General features: G+C 41.3%; 1 protein-coding gene across 1 annotated transcript; it reads left to right on the top strand.

Annotated features, from left to right (window-relative positions):
- Positions 1-11,004: 11,004 nt before the first annotated feature.
- Positions 11,005-16,806, top strand: LOC306776027 (CMP-N-acetylneuraminate-beta-galactosamide-alpha-2,3-sialyltransferase 1-like; the record flags this gene model as incomplete). Its single annotated transcript, XM_079266616.1, has 7 exons — positions 11,005-11,214; positions 12,923-13,119; positions 13,213-13,392; positions 15,793-15,817; positions 15,918-16,037; positions 16,205-16,368; positions 16,617-16,806. 7 exons carry the CDS (start codon positions 11,005-11,007, stop codon positions 16,804-16,806), a joined length of 1,086 nt encoding a protein of 361 aa, XP_079122742.1.
- Positions 16,807-19,102: the final 2,296 nt, after the last annotated feature.

The raw sequence follows: 19,102 nt of genomic DNA, 5'->3' as shown, positions 1-19,102 counted from the left end.
TGATTATGGGAAGCTTTTTAGCAAATGTTCACATCGAATTTGGAAAATCAATCTAAAGCAAAGTAAACATCAGTCTGTTGGTAATGGGAGAGATTTTGAACACAGACAATGGATGACATATTGCATGGTACATGAATATACACACCTGGCTTTTGGGCTCGCTAGCATTGCCTATATTGTTAAAAAACATGACATTAGCCATCTGAGCTTGAAAACACACTTACCAGATATAATTCAAAAGTACATCTCTGAATTCAGTCTGGATTTATTCAGCCCAAAGCCCTGATTTCAGAATTGGCAAATTGAAAATGTTCCTCATCTGCTTAGCATTATTTCACAAGCTAACTGTCTTGACCAAGAATACTCTAACTTGACTGTGAAACTTATTAGGCAGCTGCAAAATAGAAAGGATATGAGTCAAGAGCTTTTGATTGGGCAAGGAAGGAAATGAAATAATGGAGCGAATGGGGGACATGTATTGTTAAAAAATATGATCCAGCCTTGCAATAACAGACCTTTCACATTTAACATCAAGTCGGAGGTCCAAATGTGAGGTTCTGCAGACATGATTTCATAATTCTTTACAATCATCTGATGTTTTTATAGAGGCACAATGCCCTGCCTTTAACTATCAATGACAAGCATGCTTGTTATCTGCCAACATTTTGATCCTAATTACTGTACTTTGTCAAATGTACTCATTCGTGCTGGGAACAAAACTGTAGCAACGAGGTATCCAGTTGTGTCACTCTCTTTTACGCCTCAACCTGAACTCTAACACCATGTGTCGGGCTTTTAATTTGCTCCTCTTTGAGAGGTGAGATTGGAGGGCGTTCGCTGGGGGAAATCGATGGGAAAATGGGATGGAATCTGCTGAGTGGGTCAGAGCGAATGGAGTCGGCCCCCGTGGGCATTAAGGGAACATTGGAATAAGAAAGTCTGGACAATGTTTTTAACTTCTTCCAAGAGGCTGACGACGGCAATCTGCTCTCCCAAAAGCCTTTGTTGCCGATTTGAGAACACCTAGAACATACCTTTGCAGCTGGTACAGCAGTCTTTTTAAAAAAATAATCTTAATCACTAACATCCATCCGTAGTTAAATTAAGCATCAAACACTCAGAGCACAGGCAAAGTTCAAGTGCATGCACCTAACTCAGTTAAAGCTTGTTTAGCTGGACATGTAGTGAAATCAAGGAAGGAAATGACTGTACAAGAGTTTTATCTTTTCATCTGTTTATTAAAACATTACTGGAATCACTTCATTCCTGGTATGTTAATGCATTGTTGAGGTACAGTAAAGGCTGTTGGCGCTGCTAAAGCAAAACAAGGTGAGTAACAGAGTGTGTTTTGGCTTCTGTGTGAGGACGGTGGGGTGATCAAATATCACTTTCACCAAATTCCTGGTGCAATATGGTATGATCTTAAATTTCCATCATGTAATCTGTTACAGGTGTTACCCATGTGTGTATTGCTTCACTTCGTCCCTCATATTTACAAAGCAAATTGCCCCACTTTTTGACTCAAAACTCTTTGTCCTGGACAGTACCGACGATTATCCCCATTTAGCCGGAGAGCTCTGCCAGTAACCAGCTCTCTCTTTCTGTCATCAGACAGTGTGTCATCATCACTGCCCACCGCTACAGCGCCGGACACCCTGTGATGTGTTGTCGTCTGCTAGGCCTTGTCAGTGTCACAGCAACCCGCTGTATGTCTAAGCCTCTGCCAACGCGACACACGGCCCGGTCACTGAATCGTTTGTAGCTCTCATTTTTCCTTACAGCATTTACTCCCCCCTGCGTCAACTGCTCTCTCAAGATTGTACTTCCTCCTCCCCCCCCCACGTCTCTCTCCTGCCTGCATCTCCTGTTAGTCATTATCCTGCTTGATTCCTTGCCTCCTTGTACATTTTGAGGAACAGAACAAGTCATCTGCTTCATGGTTTTAGAACCTGGTGTAAAGGACCGTATGCAGGCTCATTGTGCTGCAAAGCTAAGCAATCTCATAAATATGTTTGTAGGTTGATTCGACAGCTCGGACTATTGGTTCGTCATTTCGTAATGCTGACAGTGACTCTGCATTTTGAGATACAATAATAACGGGTACTACTCAGTCACACAAACTATGAGGGCATGCGGTTAATGAAGCTTTCCCAATGAGGACCAGCTCAGCTCAGAGCTCCACAGTCACTGATGTTTATGCTCCACGGTGAAGCAATGTTGCCTCCTACTTAGTACTACGAATCATGCCCACTGTCATTTCACTCATCAGCGATAAATATGATGTTCATAATCATGTCATGTTTTGCCCTGCTTAAGGTTATATTAGTGGTATGCAGGTGAGTTGAATCGAAGAATGAACACACGTAAAGGCTGCGTGCGTGTGTGGATATGTCACTTTTGATTCTTCCTGTTTAAATTGTGCTGGTGTTATGTTTTACCTTCTAAATTAGTTACACTTTCTGCAATTTGATGATTATTCTGGCATTTCTTCATTTTCCACCATGTTATTCATTACCTTGGTCGAGCAGCGAAGTTGGAATGCAAGACTGCAAGTTGTCATGCATACCACTTTTACGACACACGCATATTAAGCAATCATACATTTCAAATATAGCACAGGCACAAACGGAGACAAAATAATAGAGTTAACTTTTAATTACAATCATCAAGAGTCAGAGTGTAGGTCTGGTGGAGATTAATGAGCACATGTTGTGTAACAGGTCAAATAAATAGTGTTTGTGTGACCACGGGCCACGACAAGGCCCGATTTGGGTTTTCGTATTCACAGTGCACTGCACCTTTAATACCGGCTCAAACCACTCAAAAGCCCACAGATGATCTTTTTAGGGTACATGTGGCGGTGAATGACTTACAGAGACCAAGGATTACCCAAAGATTAAAACATTTATTACAACAAACAATTTAATGTTAAAAGACAATAAAAAGGTACATATCTAATATACCTGTGACATTGGTTACAATAAAGGCAGAACTATGTAAAACAAAACCAAGCAACGCATAACCATGCAAAACAAAACCAAGCAAAACAAAACCATGAATACAAATAAATTGATAAGTTTAAACAAAAAAGCAGTGGCAGTCAACGTCTCCTGCCTGCTCACGGCACAACACCCATCTGGAGGGCTTGACGGGGAATTGGGAGTCTCTTTGGAGCTGGACCGAGAGCCTGGAGGTCAGAGAGAGGGAAAGACGCAGCTCATGGTATGGCTATTTATGGTGGAACAAACTAATTGGGAACCAGGAAGTGGGAGGGGCTAAGGCATACCCCGCTCCACAGTAGCCCAGGAGGGACATTTCATTGCCGGCTACATTCGTCTCAAAGAATGCCATCATGTTCAAAATATCGATAGCCTCAGTCAAAGCAATCAGTGTCCTCCACCAAAGCAACAGATCTGCTTGCAACCTACTGTAAATGGCACAGTGCCATGATAACATTACCCTGCCGTCTTAATGATACTCCCCTATAGTCTGAGCCAACTCTCTAATGATCAAACCTGAACTGTACACAAACACATAAAACCACTCTGCACTTAATAACTAGCAGAGTTGCTTGGGAGGGTTTATAAAACCGCGCTAAACAGATAGTGTCTCCAGTTCTCACGCAACAACGGGAAGCTAATTATTTCAGCATTGTGCATAAAGACGGCTGCTGCATGGCTGTTCACAGCATGGGAGCTCCTTTGATGTCGCAAATCTGTCCACTCGTCAGCCTCAGACTCCAGACTGCTAATGATTACTTGACTCTGGGTGGCTTAGTCATTCTTCAGCACGCTCATATGATAAGGCAACCACAGGACAAACATACATACCTGCCCATAACACTGCTTTATGGCAAATACACCCTTTGATCAAGTTTGCCATAGTTTATGTTGTTGTGAATATGTAACAGCATATATTCTTGTGTGTGTACTTGCTGTGAGTTCACGTTATATACTATATAATGTGAAACGGGCATCTGGGTTCGAATACGTCTTACATTGCAAATAGCACACGTGCAGTCTTCAAATTGCAAACAGGTTGCAAGTTGAATCTTACAAAGTGTGGGATGTTTCCACCTGGTGAACCAGCGGTAGCACGAGGTCTCCACTGCGCTGTGCTCTGCAATGTGCTTTGTAAAGTCACACTTAAAGGATGTCTGTGAGCCTCCCTTCCTGTCAGAGCCAGCAGTCCACTTGAGACTCAAGTACCAACACGCATTTCACACAACCGCCCAAAATAACCCAAGCACGTTGGCTCAGCGCACCCCCACAGTGACCACGCAATGAGCTGCCATCTACAGGGAAGTATACAACAGAACCAGGACACAAACGAACAAAAACAAACTTTTGTATGAGGTTTGTTTGAATTAGTTATTTTTCCATTAGCTGCTCAAGCTTGCAATATAAAACTGTTTCTGGATTTTCAGGGTTTTTTTATGTGTCTAAGAAAAATGAATGTATATTATTCTAAACTGCTACTGTGAATTGGGGCCCTGGTGGATGGCAGTGTTTTGAAGTGCTACTACAAATGCGTAATCAGTGCCGTCAGCTTATAGAGTGGCTTTGTATCACATTAGCCAGTGGCAGGCGTGTTGTAAAAAAAGAGAGCCCGCTTTTCTAGGGTTATTCTGGGGCTTTTGTATTGTAATGGCTGCAGGCAAGTGGACTGCTGCCTTCTCAGCTTGCTGTCAGCCTCTCAATTGAATTACTCTAATGTTTTATCCCTGACTGTTCCCCGCTTGTAATGAAATTAATGCCACTTTAATTTCTGCCACCCTCTTGTTAGGTCTAGGGATGCAGAATGAATGTGGCATTGTTTGACTGCAGGACACGGCGGAGAAAAACAACACGTTAACTGACTTGTAAATGGATCTTATAAATTGTCTTTCCGGGATGCTGAAATTGCTTCAGTAGTGTGGTCAGCCAGTTATTTTTTCAGTCATCTCAGCACTCATGGTTTCATCATACGTCCATTGGTGTTGCCATCAACCCTGTCACAGGATTAGAAGTTTGGTCACTGAAGCATTATGATATACCTCAACTCAGTGTCAGGTGATGCACTGAATCATTCAGTGTGAGAATCAATGTTACATCCTCGGTGCATTCATTCTCACAAAGGCAGCAGCTCATTGATCACTCTGCCCCCTCCCATCACTGTGTCAGTCTCTCAAAGCAGAAGGGGGAAATATGTATTTTCAATGCAAAATGAGCAGAGCTATTACTCGGCATGCTGACAAGCAATCAATTCCACTACAGTGTTTTCTGCCTTCAGCTGGAAGAGATGCTCGATAAAATGAGCAAGATAAACCGGGCATGTGAATCTGGCTGTCAGAGTTCTCATACAGATGGACATTTTATGAATAAGAGTGAAAGCCAGAATGTGAGGCAGCTGTGTATGTATGTGCACGCTCCCTAACTCCTGAGGCAACTTTGAATAAGTGTGTATGTGTGTGTTACCCCGATGAGTACAAATGATGGAAGCAGTTGAAGAATTGTTGTGAGTAACAGGAAACAATCTTTAAAGACGTCTGCTTCTTAGCATCACATCAAAAATGAATTTCCTCCCACAAAATAAAAATAAAAACATGTCTCCAATTTTATTATTGTCACATGCACATATACAACGTAATGAGAGAAAAGGCACTGAACTGCGGTCACAGTAATTGTCCAGGTTTCGGAGCAGTCTTCCACCTGCTACTTGTCAAATAATTCAGCTGGTCAAAATGCTTGTAGACAAGCCCCACTGAGTCACACACAACACAACCATCTGCTTCTGTTTGCCACAATGACTCGGTTAAACCAGCCATATTATAACTGCTTGGTTATAATGGCGTGTCAGTCAAAATCAATCAGATGTGTAAATCAATGATTTCAGTGAATCGTGTAAAGCTTGGGCACATACCCAGTAAAGTTTACATTTGGATATGCAGTGCATGGCTGTTTTTGGAGTCATGCATCCTTTTAAAACATGTCACTGCTTGATGAAAGCGTCATCTCTCTTGATGATTGGACACTACTCAGGTTTGAACCATGTTCTCGATGGGTAGCTTCCCGGTGGCATTTGTTTACCTAATTGTTGGAATGCTCGCTCTCTCTCTCTGTACCTCTCTGTACAATTGTTGGTCACTCCCTCCTCATCAGCATGACTCCCTTTACCTGTTGAAGCCACTTTATAAACCCTTGCCTCTCACTGCCATTTCTACCCGCCCGTTTGGCTCGTCCAGTTCCCGGTTTTCCAGTCTTCCTGCTCTGCCTTTGACTTTTGAGACTTTGGCGGCGGGATGGAATAGACAGTGGCTGATGTCTCCGCTCCTTTGATTGGTCACTTTCCACAGCAGCAGTCTCTCTTGTGATGCACACAGCGCCGTTCGAGGCAAGGCAAGTTTTCAAAGGTATTCAATCATGAAAATGTGATGTTTGAAATGTCTTTGTTTTCTGAGGTGTTGTTTTCCCGCACAATCTTTTGGTCCTAAAACATTAGTTGTAACCAGCTGTATCTTTACTTTCACTCAAGTATGGCTTTTGGGTACTTTAAACACCACTGCCCAGGACACACAGGCAGAGCAGTTGAAAGCGATCAATCATTCATGTGATGAAAGAGGAGCGCTGAAAGGGAACAGCAGGTATCTCAAATGACAATGACAATAGCTATTGTGCCAATTTACTTCAGGTTATATACATTCAGCGCCAGAATTTGTCACTCTCTGGCTCAATGGCCCAATCCCAATCTCCACCCTTACGACCTCACGGACTTTGAGGCGCACTGCCGCGAAATCTGTGAGGGCTTAGGGTTGTCCCACTGTTAAATCATCGAGTGTTTGTGGCTCTCTGGGAGACATTTTGATCCCTTTATGAACCCTTTCTGTTAGTCAGCATAGGATGCTGACTTTGCCTCAGGGAATTACCCACAAATCATTGCAATGTGACGTTAAACACGGGGTAACCAGTGGATGCATGGAGACGTAAAATAAAAGGTAAACAAAGAGGACGGCTCACCTGTGTTCAGCCTGTTATATTACATTTATACAGAAACAAATATGACATATTTGACGTTCATATCAGCACGCGTCTGTAGTGTACATAAAGCCTATAGGCTACCTCCACCACCAAAGGTCAATAGGGGGATATATAGGCTGAGAAAACAACACATGTATTATTTATTGTATTGTGACATATTGATACAACAGTAATGCATATATTCACTGCAGCACTACTTTAAATGAACAAGTAAATGATTAGATTGAAATGAACACGCTGCCTTTTACAGACCTTTGTTGCAGACGTGTGATTGAAACATGGAGGTGTTGTTTGTGCGAGTGCTTGCTTTGGTGCAACTCTTGAATGGACACTTTTATGTCTGTGAACCACCAGATGTCACCGTTCCTGCTGAGAAGGAAGCTTTAAACCATTTTCAGCACAAATAGAGAGAAAGCCTCAACGATGCATACGGCTTCATCCGCTCATCATTACATGGAGGAAATGGACTAGGTCAGGCTCCCAAAGTGCAGATTTGTGCAAACAAACTCAAACAATTGGGGAAAAAATAGAGTCAATATACTGAAAAACAACAGCTGTGCTTCCATGCGAATCAGCTTCTCTGTAACCCAACTGAGACGTGACTCCTCCACCCTTGAGGCTCACCCATTAGGCTAATCGATCACATTCTCTCATCACCAGACGCTATAATTATTCCTCAAATAAACAAACTATACAAATAAAGTGTATATTTTTTAACATGTCTTTCCTAATATATGTTTTTTATTCACGTGGCCATTACCTCATCTGAATGCACACTGGTTACGATGGTATTTAAGTATTTAAATAATTGGTGAGTACTGTGTTATACCGACTGTGGCGCATGAGGAGAGGCTCGATCCTTGGCTGCCACGTGTCCCACCGGGCACTACTCCCGGGATAGGGATGGGTTAAATGCAGAGAATACATTTCCCCACTGCGGGACTAATAAGGGATTTATTTATTGATTTATTAATGACAAATTAAATAAATCTAATATGGTAAATACCAAAGTGACAGTGATTGGTAATATTGAAATCATCCTTGTGATTCTGGGTGTCATGTGGTCTGTCTCTGAGCTCCCTATCTCCAGATGTTTTTTTTTTTGTGGATAAACTAAATGATTAAATGCTATTTTCTTTTGGTTGAGTAACTTCTACTTGTTAAATATATATATATATACATAATAAATAAATACACTTGAGAAATTTACTTTAAATGCAGATTAGATATTTATTGCAGGTTATATTTAGTTAGTTAGCAAGGGTTAAGCTACAGCTCACATATAATGTTACTACACTTGATTCGTTACTTTAATCGTCTTCTTAGATTATACTCATTAGTTTTAGATGCCGAGACGGCTCGGCGGGAGCTGGATTTCAATGGTGCGATGAAAAGGTTATTTTGGAGTTGTTAGGAGCGAAGGTCTGGCCAGACCCTCGGTCCTCCTGCTCCCACAGCGGAGTCCGTTCAACAGTCCTCAAGGCTCAGTACAAAGTCTTTCTAGGACTGCCGCGTTCCTCCGTTGTTCAGTTGTTAAAGTCGAGCAGTGGGGAGAGGAAAATCTCCGTCTTTCAATCTTTGTCCACGAACAGCGGTCTTCTTTTCGTGAACAGAGACGAAGTCCTTGAATACTTCAGTTGTAATCGTCCGTATCTTCTTCTCAGAGCGTCTGGACGGCTCGTGTAGAAATCCCGTCTTGCTGTTTGCAAGTTTCTTCTTTTATAACACTTTTGGGCTGCCTCTCCCGTCTCTCCCCCCTCTTCCCCAACACGTCCTCCCTCAGCCCATGATTAACATGACATCATTGATTTGGTGCATGTGCTTCGAAAAGTACCTAACTTTTGTGTGTGTGCGCATGAGGAAATCACCCCAACTTCCCTGCCTGGGCGCTTACTTAATCAAGCTCTGCGCGTGTCTGGGTGTTCAACATCTGTTGTACTTCCCCTTTTCCTACACTCACACATTTCTAACACAGATTAGTTATCATAATCACAGTTACAGTTGTTAATCACTTTACTTAGTACACATTTGCTTATAAAATGATTATTGATCTCATCCTTCATCATTATTGTGCTTTGTGTCTTTTCTTCTCAACCACTGTTATTTCCCCATCCCTTGAAGCCAACACCCTGCTTACTTCCTCTTTCTCCGTACTTTCTACACTCAGACTGCACTATACTCAGATACACATTATTATTATTATCAGGTTTACATTTGTTAAAATCACTTTACATTTGTTATGTAATACATGCTTGCTTTAAAATGATTATTCGATTTCATCCGTTAAACTATAATTATACGCTCTATGTCCCTTTAGCCTAATTTACATACCGAACATGTATTCCCTCATTTAAAGCAGCTTCCCTGGGATCTCAACTATTTTTGACAATATACTGAATTTTGAATCTTCTCACTCATATTATTGTCAAAAATTGACTTCCCTTTTATACTCATTTATATTTGTATGATCTTTTTTTTAAATGTTTTTTTGCGTAATTTCTTGAACAATATGTGATCCAATCAGAAATGAAAACATGTCATTATTGTAGGTGGTATTACGGACACCATTAGAAGAGATTTAAACAGTCACGTAGAAAAATAACTTTCTGAATTCAAAACTTTTAATAGACTTTAGGTCTTTTTGACAACGTTTAAGTTTATTTTTGAAATACTAAATATGTCATAAAGATGACACTTGCGCATTAAATGTTACTTTCTCAGTATTAATTAAAGTATTTATATGAATGAAAACAATAATTCCAGGTGGCTAGTAGCCTATAATGGAACATAATGCGACAAGGCTCTCAGAAATTCTTCGTGCTTTCAAATATATATTCTTCTGAAGAATGACGATTCATTACACCAAATATAGGTCAACGCGTGTGCATGGTTTACTCCTCCCTCCTCCTTTGTGTCTCTAACCTCTTTAAATGTGCAGGTGGGACAATGGTTCATTGTAACGACTTCATAGACCCCTGGACTTTAATAGCTCACACGTAGACACGATGCAAAATATATATTTAATAATTAACCATCTTCTTCAGGGTAAAGAGGGACACAAACAGCGCCGCATGACTTCAATAGGGATAGGACACAGGTGTGTTCAAGGAGGGGCATGCCCACAAACAAACACATTGTGAGAGGAGCATATAACTGCTGCACGCTTCGGGTATTTAAAAAAATCACTTGCAAGAAATGGTTAGAACAACGACACAGAGCACAAGGAGAGATATCATGCATATACATTTCAGGAATCAAATTCTTCCACACATGCAATATTTCATTTTCTATTATTTCAATCATTTACATGTTATTAAAGGTCAAATTCAAAATGCCTCCACATCTGAAAATATTCTTTATGGTCTGAAGATGCGCTGGTAGAAATGTTATGCTTCTTTCACAAAATGTACAATTTAAAATAAGTTTGTTTATCCGCTGCACTATTATCAGCAAAAGGTACTTAAAGTTTAAAAAGTAAAAGTACCCATACTGCTGCCATTTAGTTGTTTTACTAATATATATTGGATTAATGTGTTATTATTACTGATGCATTCATGCTTGATTTGCAATTTACTTTTGTAGTTGGTCGAAGCGAGGCTGATTTGAACTGTCTATTTGTTTTACAGTTTTTTTTCACCATGAGCATCAAACAGAGGATGTCTGCTTCATGCTGCATTTAGATGAGCTTGTCATCGCTTTGACGGACGTAACGTTAGAGCAAGGCGACACAAAGCGTACGGTAGTAAGAGACAAAGACACGGAAAATAAGCTTCTTCTCAATTTACTCCAGAAAAGGTTGCTGATGTAGAAAGTACAATATTTCAGTGGAGTAGAAGTATAAAGTAGCATAATATGGAAGTACTAAGTATCACAAATTGATTAATCCTACTTAGTTACATTCCACCACTGACTACTTTCTCTTGTGTATTTCACCACATGCTTTGTTTACAGATTGGAGCAGCTTCCCATTCAGCGTCACACATCCAAGATGAAGTTAAGAGTGAGCGTTCTCAGTTTCCTGCTGGCTGTGATGGGCATCGGACTGTTTTGGAGAGCAGACATCTCACCATACTTCACACTTCTGGCTAAAAGACCCTGTGCTTGTGACCGATGTTTATCTGAAGGTGATTCGTTGTTTGATGAACCATTTTTGTCCGTAAACTACAATCTCTCAGAGGACAATTTCAACTGGTGGAAGGTAAGTCGTGACCTTGCAAAATAACAGTCTCTCAACCTGCAGTTCAAATCAGGATCAGAAAGTGAAATACAATCACTTTCAACAGTCGCCATTACTGTGGTGGCTGAACTTCAGTTCTCAGTCTGGTCTTAGTTCGACCACTTCTCTCAATGTGATCAGTAGAAATGTGTCTGACTCGTATCCATACGCCGACTTCTTTATCCAGTGGTAAACTATGTTACAGACTATCAACAGAACTCTTCCTGGGTTCCCTTCATCAGAGTCAAATCCCTTGTTTACATGTACTTAAATCAAATAAATGAATCTTATTTTGATTCCGATCAATCCTCCAGCAGATTCCACTGAGCAATTACAATCCTCGTCGTGTTACCGTTTGATAAAACTTCAATTGTTTTCCAGGTTACACATTCTACACATGTGCAGTGAGGAATTGTATAACATCCAATTAACTATCAACCAGTAAGATGCATCCAGTGGACTGCAGATCTTTGCCAGCTGTGTCTGCAACAACCACGACTGTATCGGCCCTTTTCACAGCAGCCATTTTGACATATCGTAGCACGATAAACATAGGTTTTTTTGATCAAATTATTATTCTATTTAGTATGTCACGGCCATTCCACGAGGTGGTCCAGGGCCCTAGCCACCAATGAGCTATAAAAACTCAAAAACATACAGCGATGTATGAAGGCCAGAACAAGGCGACTCACACCAAAACAATCTCGATTGATAGACCGCACTACAGGTAAGAGGAACAATATGCATTTCAGATGTTGGGGTGTACTGTCCCTTTTTAAATAACTACAAGTTATTAATACAAAAGTAAGTTTTGGGGATGCACACACATGTGTTATACCTTGTAGTCCCTACTGGCTTAGTCGTAGCAATTGAGGAGTCTGCAGGCAGCCTTGTGGATCTCCAGTACCACTGACCACCGGGGGGTCATGGTGTCAGTGGTGGAAGAGCCCTTTGATGTGGAGGGCTCTGTGCCCATGCAGCTCACCAGAGGGGACAGAGGGGGGGATGATTTATACGTTATAAAAATAATGAATTAGAAAATACAACATTCATGCATTTTACAATATGAAAAATATCTTTTGGCTTTCAATCACTGTCAAGTTATTTTACCAAACATGTGCAGTTTCCCTACTTGAGAAGCATCGATCAGTCTACCCCGAAGGATTTTACTCAATTACTCAACAATTTTTCCTTTTCCTCCTTTTTATTTTGAGGTTCAGCATATTAGTTCATTCAGTCACGAAGCCATTTAAGCCTTTGAAGCCATCTTAATCTTTTCAGGTGAAAAACTGGCTGCCTCTCAGGACTTGTAGACTCATCAGTCCTGCAGAGTCTTATAGCGGATCTCGATACCATGCGATCTCTGTCAGTGCGGGGCTCGTCAGATTATGGACCTTGTTTACTGCGACACTGTGTCACCGCATGCCTAGTGTTCCAGGCAGAGTGGTTCCGCCCTGTCTCTTTTCAGAATACTCAGATTGTGTATATTGATTGTTTTACGAATTGCTTTACCTATTATTTTATTGACAATTATCTTAAAATATTTTTAAGTCGTTTATATTGCTTCTGTTCACGTAAAAGAAAAATCCTGTGTGACTTAACAATCATTGTGGTGACAGCGACTGACAATTTGTTTATTTGGTACAATTCATGTGGTCTAACTGTAAGTAATGTTTGGTGTTCCTGACAGAGCCTACAGGGTCGAGGGCAAAACTTGACTGCCTACAGAGAAACAGTGGAAAGGCTTTTTAAGTTGGTCCCAGCCACTGCTCATGTTGAAGCATCCAGCCCTGACCGCTGCAGGACTTGTGCTGTGGTGGGGAATTCTGGTAATTTGATGAAATCACGCTACGGACCTCTAATAGATTTCCAGGACTTTGTCATAAGGTAAAAGAGTCTAGACAAACATGAACGTCAAAATCCACACCTTAATTTTCCTGACAACTACAGTGACATATGAAATATATTTGTACTATTTAGAATTAACAGAGGTCAAATCAAAGGCTATGAAGCAGATGTTGGGACCAGGACAACTCATCGTGTCATGTATCCAGAGAGTGCTGTGGATATAGACAACACCACTGTTCCTGTGCTGTTTCCATTTAAGTTAACGGATTTTGACTGGTTTGCGAATGCCGTCAGCACGGGACCTTCTGGAAGGTGAGTCTTGTTTTTTATTTCCGTTCAGGTCGAGTTGCTACGGTCCGTCCTCTGAAGCTGGCGTTCAATCCTGGTGAAGTCACCCAGCGGTACGGAGTGAGGTGGACGGACCGCAGGGTGAAATTTAAACAAAGCACTAGAACAACTACACTGTTCTTACAGTTAACTCGTTGGGCTGTACCCTATTACGTTGTTAGGTTGCACAGCAGGACTGTGCTGGCAAAGGTAATACTAGTCAATCAAGTTTGATCGTTCCTATTCTGATCCGAGGTCAATTGAGTAATGTTGGGGTCTGACGATATGGCTTCAACATGTGCTGTGGGACAAAGAGAGTCAGGCCTTCCCTTTTGCAAGCAAAGGTTTCATCCTGATTGTGGTTTGATGAGCACCAAACCTCCTCTGAAGGAATTTCACATTAGGGTGTGCATTTCCTCCCCCCCAAAAACTATGGGTTCCTGAAGTCACCTGAATGCACCGCTGCAATCTCATTGGCCGAGGGCCAAGAGACCCCAGGACCCCTGTGGCTCAGCCACTGTTCTACAAAACTACCTGCAGCCCCCCACCTCAATGCTTTTTCCACCGATCCCCTCCGGGATCGCAGGAGGCGCGCATCAACGTTGCTTCTCTTTTTAACCAAAATCCTAGGTTTAACGGTTTATATTCGCTGGCCGAATCCACCAAACTGTCTATTTTATCTTTGTTCGCATCCACGAAGCGAACCCTTTTAATCCTGCAGAAGTGAAGAGACAAGACTTCTTCAGAAAGAGAGAGAGAGAGCTCACACCCTCCACTCTCACCAAGCGCCTCGTCTGCTCCGGCCATAAGGACGCGAAACTCCCTTACCCAGACGACAGCGATCCTCTCCTACCGAGAGAAACACGGCTTCCGACGCCGCAGGCTGAGCCCACCGAAGCTCAGGAGAAGCCCCACAGAAGACTCCCCTCAATCACCACGATTGCATCGTACCGTAAGGCAAAATAGAGTCTGGGCAGAGTTAGAGAGAGTTCATTTGTGTTTATTTTATCTTGTTTTGTGTGCTTAAAGTACTGTTCATTTTTATAACGAGGTGTATGCTTAATAATCGCAGACACTAACGATCGCTGAGATCGTAGGGGTTGTGTAGGAGTAGCGTGTATTCCATGCTACTGTGATCTGTGTTGAAACAGCCGCAGTGAGGTCGAAGTTGCTTCTCATCAGTTCAGGAGGTCAGAACCGCCGGCTGAGACAAAGAGTCGCTGTTCTCTCCCCTGGCTGAGAGAGCAATCTTCCGTACTCCCGCGCGGCGCAGAGGATCGTAATCGCTTGTTTAATTTCATTTTGTTTTGTTCCTTTCCCTTTTACTAACTCACACACACATATAGCTTTGAGCTAATCTAGCTACGTGCTTAACAGCTACCAGCACATGTAGACACCGGGTCTCCCGTTGGCTCTCCGCCATTTTGGGTCTCACTTATGAGAGACGTCACCACGTCCTAACTACGTCACACATCACTGAGCTGTTCCCTCGCTCCCCCCCCCTTTGCTCACACATACCCACGCACACACACATACACACACACACACACGCCTCTTTTCAATAGTCTGTTGATTTTAGATAGCGTGCTCATGAATGTATAGTTGTTGTTAGTTTATATATTAGTTGACTAGATCATTAGTATTAGAACTTAATAAACTGTTATATTTTAAAGATCAGCTGTCTGTGATTACTTTGTGCATGCGTATTGTGATAATAATTGTATATGTGGTCTGTGCTCGAACTTAAACCTTCACTTTCACTCCGAATGTGTAATAGTACTCAGACTACTGACATTGTGAGTGAACACTAATTATGAGACTTAGTTTTATCGTTTGGTTATTGGTCCCTGTTCGCAGAGTGGTGCCCCGTTATTATTAATAATCATTAAATTCTTGACATCAATAGAATTATTGATGTAAGTAACAATTATTAGTTTCTTAGATGCTGATAACCCAAACACGCTCCTTTACGTTCCCAACAGTAATATCAGTCTGGAGCTGCTGTGGAGGCTTTGGATTTGGACTTCGTCTCTAAATGAGCACATTAACTCCAAACATGGCAGCAGAATCATTATAATGAATGCTACTAACCTAGCATATTCCTCTGCATTCCCACCACCACTTTTGTGGTAGTAAGAGTGAAGTGTCTGTGACAACTGACCGTCAGTTGCTAAAACAACTTGTGCCTCTTAACATTCATCCAAGAAAATTCTTGCAGCATCATTTCCATAAAATTCAAACACTGACCAGTGGTGGTGTTTCCTTCATGCAAGGCAAACAAGCAGTTCCATTGCGTGAAGGCCTGGTATATCATTTTACTGACAAAAAAAGTAATCATTTGGTGTTGAGTATAACATTTCATGCTTTTTTTCAACATGTGCCAAGAAAATCTAAGTTCAACAAGGATTTGGTGAGTATTATTTTTGAATGTATTTGTCAATAAACTTTATTGGCTCCAAAGGTAATGGCTCACATAATATATTTAAATACTAAGTCTGATTTCATAACAGGTGATGGTCCTTAACCCAGCGTTCATGAGGTACGTTCATGTCGTGTGGCTGCAGAATAAGGGCTATTATCCATCCACTGGCTTCATGACTGTGGTTCTTGCCCTGCATATTTGTGACGAGGTAGGTTTATTTTTTAATTGAGTGAATGTCGCGACACACTAATGATTGACAAGTTGATGCTCATGACGATGAAGAAAAAAGCGCATAATAGCATGTCATTTAGTGAGATTTATTAACACTTTTACCACATTGTCTGTTCCTAAAGTTGTTTGCCTTTGTTTGTCCAGGTCCATGTGTTTGGTTTTGGAGCAGACAGTGATGGAAACTGGAGTCATTACTGGGCACAACTCAGGGACAAAAACTTAAAAACTGCAGCACATCCTGGAGGTGAAGAGTATAAAATGATCGTGGAGCTATCGAAGCATCAAATACTCAAGTTTTACACGGGGTGGTGATGTTTCTCTCAGCATTTAACGTATTCAAGCCTTGATACTGAATCACTTACAAAGCAAAACAAGACTAAGAAGTCTTCAAGAAACATCTCTTGCCAGACTAACTCCCCTGCTGCACATGTTAAAGATTAGAAATGTGAGCGATAAATCATCCATGATCTAATGGAGAGGGAACTAACACGACATGTAAAGTTACAGTAAAGATCCTTTCACATCTTTTCACTGTGTTATAATGTTTTACATGAAGCTGTCTGAAGCTGAAGGCCGTCTTTGATGAAACTATCATCAGACAGGCCCAGAAGATCATTTCAGACCCCACTCATATCGTCCACCCTGAATACCAGCTTCAGAGTCCCCCAGTGCAGCTCAACCGCTTTAAGAACTCTTTTGTCCCCTTGTCCATCAAAGCCCTAAATGGCAAGCTAGCCAGAGCTTAACCCTGGAACACCGATTTTTATTTATTTTAATATCTGAACTATACACTACTGGTGTGTTATACAATGGGCAGTGTGAAATGCGTTTGTTGGCCGGTGGCAGTCTTTTGTAAGTACTGTAGGTACTGTGTGTCTGTGTATGTAATGTATGTGTGCAATATGTTATTTGTATTGTGTTGTTTTTTAACAGCAGACACTGTACACTGTATGTATGTTTCCAAGACAAATTTACTTCGGGACAATAAAGTCTATCGTATCTATCTTTATCTTAAATGTATTTCATTGTAATAACTGAATTTTTTTCATATTCTTTGGGTTTTGGAGCATTTTCCTGTATTTTACTTGTTGTAATATGTTACTTGTTGGTATACATTTCACTGTTAAAGGGACAGTTCATCCCAAAATCAACAATACATATTTCTCCACTTACCTGTGTGCTATTTATCTACATTGATTTCATGTGAGGTGAAATCTGCCATATTTCCATTAGTTCCTACACAAAACTGCTCACCACAAGTTCTGTGGATCATCTTGATTAACCGGGTCATGATTTCTGAAAACAGACATTGCTGTTAAGTCGAGCAAAGTGCCATATAATGCCATCATATGCCAAAAGGGGACATCTAGAGCAGGGGTCTTCAACGTTTTTCAGGCCAAGGACCCCCAAACTGATAGAGCGATGGAGCAGGGACCCCTGATTGTATAAAATTGTGTTTTATATTAAATTGGCCTAGTGTATAAACATACCTTTTTATTGTGCATTCAGTACTAAGCTATTCAAATAATACACAGGTTCATATATTCGTGTTTTCATTTTAAACTGGTACAGTGAGTAGGGAGGCCGTGCCACTGCCATTTATAAACATACCTTGTCAACTGATACCAATGCCAATATCAACATTGTCTGTCAATTGCATGATAATCATGCACACAAGCTATTCAACTTGATGTTTTCATTTTAAACGTGGAAACGAAAAATGAGTGATGGCCTATTAGTACCACTGCCATGCATAAAGATACCTGTTATCTTTCATACAATACAGAACTATTAAAATAATGGACACATTCATGTTTAGAATTCTTTTTTATTTTTTTAAATTTTCTAATCAACCAAAACTTTCGGGGACCCCCTGCAGTACCTCCTGCAGGACCAGCCGTTGAAGACCTCTGATCTAGAGCATTTAATAAACTGTCTGTAGTTGGGGAGTTCATGGCTGAGGTTTCCTTTGTTAACCAGCTGCAGCAAAATGGTCTTATGCATTTCACCATGCTTGATCTGACTGTTTCAGAAGAAATCACACCCATCTGGCCCTCCAAAAAGCTCCAAAAAGCTCTCAAAATACACGTGAAGTCTGACACTTGCTGTTTTTCCCCCTCTTATTTGCAACAGTTGAAGATCTGGATCAACCAGCTTAAATTTCTCAGGTTCTCTTGCTTTTTAAAGGGATGTCTCACATCAGGGATGTCTCACATCGCTCTCCGTGGCTCTGACTGTGTCTCTCTCTGGACCCCTTTTCTCACATTATCTGCATGCTTTAATGATCTGTAACTTGTCAAGAGGGCCTATCTGTCTCCTCGCCCCCTCATCTGACAGCCTCACTGGTGTTTCCCCCCTTCCTGCGTCAGAATGTGATCGATAGCCCTCAACCCCACTGTCTTCGCAGATGGATATCATTAAAGGATGAAAAATGCTCTCTCAAGCCAAGCGATCCTCTCCCCTAAACTGAATAGTTCAAAAGTGATTCATGAATCACTTTTGCATATGCACACAAAATTAGTTTTACAATTGTACACAAAACACTGAGCAAGTTGCAGAATCTGGTTTAAGTTAATAAAAAGTTTTTCATTTTTTTTTGAACAGTCAGCTTCTCATGTACCACTGTTGGCCCCTGAGATACCTGCACGGGCTTATTATTGGCCAGATCAGCAAGGATCTAGCTTCCGCCCACTTCTCAGTTCATTTCGAGCCTTACCCTGCGCAATACATGGCATGCTGCCAGTGAGCTTGCTCTTGTTAGCGTGCTTCTTTGAGCTTCAGGCTGGGAGCGCATAACCCAGACGTGGCACCCTACTACTTCCAGGTTTTAGGCAAATAGCCCAGTTGCTTGTCAAATAATAGCTGCACTCGAGGATCAATAAGCTTGTTCTGATGACTGAGTTACATTTCATTGCCTTTTATATGATTGACCAGGAAACGAGTCATTCTTCTGCAAAATGATATGTTAAATGTTTAATCTACACACACTTTATGACATAAACATTTCCTAAACCACTCAAGACACAATTGATATAGCTATGA

Source organism: Melanostigma gelatinosum (assembly GCF_949748355.1).
Source record: "Melanostigma gelatinosum genome assembly, chromosome: 4".
In the NCBI taxonomy this organism is placed as follows: domain Eukaryota; kingdom Metazoa; phylum Chordata; class Actinopteri; order Perciformes; family Zoarcidae; genus Melanostigma; species Melanostigma gelatinosum.
The sequence above is the reverse complement of the archived record's forward strand: the minus strand, read 5'-3'. Positions and strand labels throughout refer to the sequence as shown.